This window comes from Rhipicephalus sanguineus, chromosome 4 (genome assembly GCF_013339695.2).
Source record: "Rhipicephalus sanguineus isolate Rsan-2018 chromosome 4, BIME_Rsan_1.4, whole genome shotgun sequence".
Classification (NCBI taxonomy): domain Eukaryota; kingdom Metazoa; phylum Arthropoda; class Arachnida; order Ixodida; family Ixodidae; genus Rhipicephalus; species Rhipicephalus sanguineus.
Window position 1 is genome coordinate 139,493,021 of NC_051179.1, and position 4,999 is coordinate 139,498,019.

At 46.7% G+C, this 4,999-nt stretch overlaps 1 protein-coding gene across 1 annotated transcript; it reads left to right on the forward strand.

Moving 5' to 3' along the window:
- The first annotated feature begins 2,062 nt into the window (after positions 1 to 2,062).
- On the forward strand, positions 2,063 to 4,761 carry LOC119391634 (sulfotransferase 1C2-like). The gene is made up of 2 exons (XM_037659302.1): positions 2,063 to 2,109; positions 3,964 to 4,761. Exons 1-2 carry the CDS (start codon positions 2,104 to 2,106, stop codon positions 4,759 to 4,761), a joined length of 804 nt encoding a protein of 267 aa, XP_037515230.1. The 5' UTR covers positions 2,063 to 2,103.
- Positions 4,762 to 4,999: the final 238 nt, after the last annotated feature.

Below are 4,999 nucleotides of genomic sequence, written 5' to 3' on the forward strand. Positions count from 1 at the left end.
GCAACGAACACTTTTCTTGAACGCCTACCTCAGATCGGAAGCGCACGCCACTACCGAGAACGGCAGTTTGGCTTTGCGAAGCGGTGCGCCTCTGCAGCTACCGTCCGGATGAGTTTTTATGCGCTCAGAAACTCTGATATTGCGTTCTCGTCGATTTTTGGCAGTACACTGAGATCCTCTGACCATTCGGCTCTGGGTGTCGAACAAAACAGCCGCATTTTCTTGGCTCTAAAGCTCCGCCAACGACTGCGGCTCAACCTCTTCGTGGCCTCTCCTTATGGAGCCGCTAGCAGACGATTCCGCGACGGCGCCCAACAAAAAATGGCGGAAGCGCCCAGTGTTGCCGGAGCACCAAGCATTATGAATATCCCCTATTGCCGGCCTACACATGTTGCACTGCCTTGGAAATTAACAGCGTAAAAACGCTTATCTCACATTCATTGTTGCACATGGCGGTTCTGTCACTCTGGAATTTAAAGCTTTGCGAAGTGATCTACGTTAGAAATACAGATGTTGCGGTGACTTTGTTCTGGCGGTTCCCATTCTTTCTGACTTCATGCTGGGCAAGTAATAAAGTTAATGTCTCTCTTCCCGTGCGTAGGTTTATTTTTTGTTCACTTCCAATAATGACACTAGAGCCTACGCTGCTCTTTATATATGTAATAATCATCTTCATGGAAAGGAACATGAGAATACGTGGCGAATAGCCTCGTCGGCCACATGTTCCGCGACGCCACGGTTACAAGTGAAAAACAAAAGCGCAGAACGCCACTTTGCTGTCTTGTGCTTGCAAACCCATTCAGCTTTTATTTCTTGTGGCACGGCCACGAAATAATGCTATTTTATCAGAGCGCAGCTCTTAGGCACCGGTTTCTGCGTTGAATGTGGGCGTGCCTCGTCCGTCGTAGCCAGGAACGAACACAATGAAAGAAGAAAGTGAGAGGATGGTGAAAGGGTGAAGAGGAAAGCAAAGCACAGCAGTCTGCGTGACCCCTAAGAGATGGCGCCATAGCATTTGCAATCTGCGCCGCCGAAGCAGAGGCGTGAGCGCCGTCAAGGCCAAAGTTTATTCGTGACCTTGGCCCCTCGGGATTATAGGTACAGGGTTTGAAACGGAGACCAGTATTCATGCCATACGCGCGCACCTTTACGCATGGTCTCAAGAAGGCGGGGCAAGGAGACATCAAGGGCTTCTGGTGTTTTCTGCCCCCGAATAAGCTGCAAAAACTTTGCCATCGGATCTACGTTCAAAGGAAACGAGGATGCAGCATCAAACATGCAAACACTTTAGTTGAATTTTCTGTTGAAGTTTACTTCATTTCCATGTCGTGTGGCAATTTGTACAGCTGCCAGTCCGAAATATACATCAATGAGTGACCTAGGGAGCATGCCCCAAATGCTGCTTATGAGAGAGAGGACAAGTGTGTGCATTTAGTCGCGCACATATCTGCATGTCAGGGATGGTCGATTCGATTTTCCTTTATAGCAAGATGCAAGAGCTGTTCATCTCGGCTTGCTTTGGAAGCGCTCGTTCTCAGGAAGAACGATGGCGCGTGTATAAGCGAGTATTCCATCTCCTTGCATGTGTTCGAATATCAATTTCTGTAAGGCTCCTTTTGACATGCGCGGGTGTCTGTTGCATCTGGTATACTAGAGGTATTATGAGATATTTATACTTTTATGATTTGCTGTTTCCAACGCGATGTTTCCCATGCGCAACACTATGACAATTTATATTTATACTCGGTGAGTGTGGCTCTTAAGAAACAGTTGCTACTAGCGGCAGTCCGTTGTCTGCTGCCCTTTATTGTGGTCGTTTTCTGCGCTTGCACATTTAGCGTTCGTATCAGTAGCTCGACCAAACCTGTGGACCGAGGACCACCCCCAGATACCTTTATATCTCCATGGTGAGTGGTCTGTGACATGTGCGTTTTCCTGACGCACGCTCTTAAAGTACGACGGACAAAACAAAACATGCTATCAACAGATACGGCCTAGAATACCTTTGTTCAGCTGACCTTATGAAGGGCGATACCTGGCACAAAGAAGAGACGGCATCATTCGAACTCCTATCTCCGTGTCTTCAGGTTATATGCAGCGGCCATGTCGGTAAGTGCGCAAATGATTTTCCTATGCTCTTTGCGTAATTGAGTATAGTTCAAATAATATGTGCAGATGGCGTGCATTTTCTAGTGATAAAGCGAGTGCTATGATTCGCTTGTCAAATCATGGGAGCAATTCACAAGCCTTTTCATTCATATGTTGTCTGTGCCATTGGCTTGCCTTCTTTTGTGTTTGTTCAACGTCAGGTTTGGTTCAACTTCGCGGTCATGAAAAGTTTTACCCCGAGAGCACTGAAGTATGTTCGCTTTTTTTTCAGTTTTATGGCGAGAACAGTTAGGTGCTGGAAAGTGCAGTAGACGCATCGCGCACGTCAATGTACACTAAAACAACTTAACTTACGTAAGAGAATATTAAGGATATTTCCAGCCGGGACTTTTAGGGAGGGCCACGAAGGTTGAAAAGCGAGATGCAATAAATGAAGCAGTGCTTGCAAGAGTTCGGCAGCGTAAGAAAAGCCGCTTGTACGAGATACCGGCACGATTGAGCGAACTGCTAAGGTAGGGTGATTCAATCGCAGTACTGTTTAAATACTGCATTGAGCTTTGCAAAATGTGGTTGTCGAGGTAAATGAGTTCGCAGACGGAGGATTCGCTTAAGCTCCCTACTTTTTTCGTTAGGCTCACTTATGAAGCAGTGAAAATAATGTGGCCGATTGTCTTAATCATATATAAATTACAAATGTCTAGTATATGCTTGTGCGCTGGGCACAATACAAAACCGCCTTAATGAAATAACACTATTTTCATGGAAATCGAACAACGTCAGGACGATAATGCTGAATTGCCTCAAGTGCCACAAATGAAATAATGGACGCAGTTTTTCTTACAGATGGTTCCAGCCATTTTTTTCCAAATGTTGCAAGACCTCATGCTTACGCATGCTGTCGCCAGCATGTCTCACACAACTAATTTTGCCTGTTAACAGGGCAGTGTTAAAATTGTTTCATTCTCACCAGCCAAGTATATACAATAGCGCCATCAGCTGATAATATGAGCACGTTCGCACGGAGATTACGACGCATACAATAAACACCATCACAGATGCTGCACAAAATAACGAAAGTCTTGTTCACACCAGGCGCTCTGTAATTTAGATGTTTAGGAAAGATTGGGAGTATTAGTTGAGCGCTTTATTTCAATATTACGTACACTTAAACTATACACAAATGACGCAAATTTTAAGTATATCTTGCACCTTATTACCACTACACTTCACAAGTATCCGTATCAAACCCGCTCCTCTTGCTTCTCCTCATTCTTTAAGGTGCTGCTAATAATAATATCTGGTGTTTCACGTCCCAGAACCACGATAAAATTGAGGGACGCCATAGTGAAGGGTCCGGAAATTTCGACCACCTGGGGTTCTTTCGTGCACCGAAATCTAAGTACACGGGCCTCAAACACTTTTGCCTCCATCGAAAATGCAGCCACCGCGGCCGGAATTCGATCCCGCGACCTTCGGGTCAGCAGTCGAGCGCCATAACCACTAGACACCTGTTAGGTGGGCTAAGATGCTGCTAATTGATTGACCAATGAATAAGTGAGCTGATGAAATTAGCAAATTTTGAGGCATAAATTAGGTCCAGCTCTAAACGGGTAGTCATTCTGTCCTACTAAAGATCATCGAAAGGAGCCTTCATGCGGCAGGGGGCATAACACAGGCTGATGGTCATGAGCATCTTCAATGAATTGTGTGAACCACTGGACAACAGTACTCGATGGCTGAGGCGCACATAGTTTCTGTGCATCTATGGCTGTGAAAAAAAAAGAAGTTAATGAGGTAACCAAAGATACAGTGCTCGCCATAGAGCTGAACTTAAGAACGATAACTCTGTTTCAGGATGCCCTTTCCACACTACCGCCTTCCGCGGCTACAAAGCCTCGCGGGCCGTACTACCAGCTGATCGACGGTGTCCCGAAATGCGCATGGTTGGACCCGGACACTTACCGAGATAGTCTCAGCTTCCGCCCTGGCAAGGGCGACTTGGTGCAGAGCTCGTTCCCAAAGAGCGGTACGCACTGGGTCCAGTACATCACGCAGCTCATCCTGAAAGGTGGTGAACCTGTGAATTCGTACGACGAGTTCGCATGCAACACTCACGCGCTGGAGTACTCGAGACACGAAAAGTGGAAACCAACGCTACCCTTGAGGCTGTTCTTCACGCACCAGGTCTTGCGTCCGGACACCATGGTTGAAGAGGCCAAGTACGTGTACGTTGCACGAAATCCCTGGGATGTCTGCGTCTCTCTTTACCACGCGACGACAGAACTGAACGTGTGGCGCTTTCAAGACGGAACCTTCGACGACCTTTTCGACGCGTTCCTCGAAACGGACATAGGTTATGGCAGCTACTTTGATCACGTGGCCTCGGGTTACGCACTGAAAGATCGGCCGAACGTCTTCTTCATGACGTACGAGGAACTGAAGAGGGACACGCGAAACACAGTGTTGAGACTGGCACATTTCCTCGGTGATCGCTACGGCAAGTTTCTGGCTGAAAACGAAACGAAGCTGGAAAACATCTTGGAATTGTCCAAGCCCGAACACATGCGTAAAGTAGTTCTGATCAATTTCTGGCTAACAAATCGCCCGAGTGGGAGGACCTCTTCCGTAGGAACGACCTGTCTTGCAAAATAGGATATGGCGGAGACAAAACGAAGTACAAGCATCTTCAGAAGAAGGAAAAGTGGGCGGGTGGAGAGATCACTTCTCACATCAGCAGCTGGCACGTTTGGAGAGAAGATACAAGAACAAACTGAGGAAAGGTGCTTTCATGGACCTGGGAAGATATTCAGCGCGGGAAGCAATGAAAATGTCATGTCCGAACTTTCATAGAGGTACATGAAGCCTATGGATTTTTTTTCTGTGTTAAAAC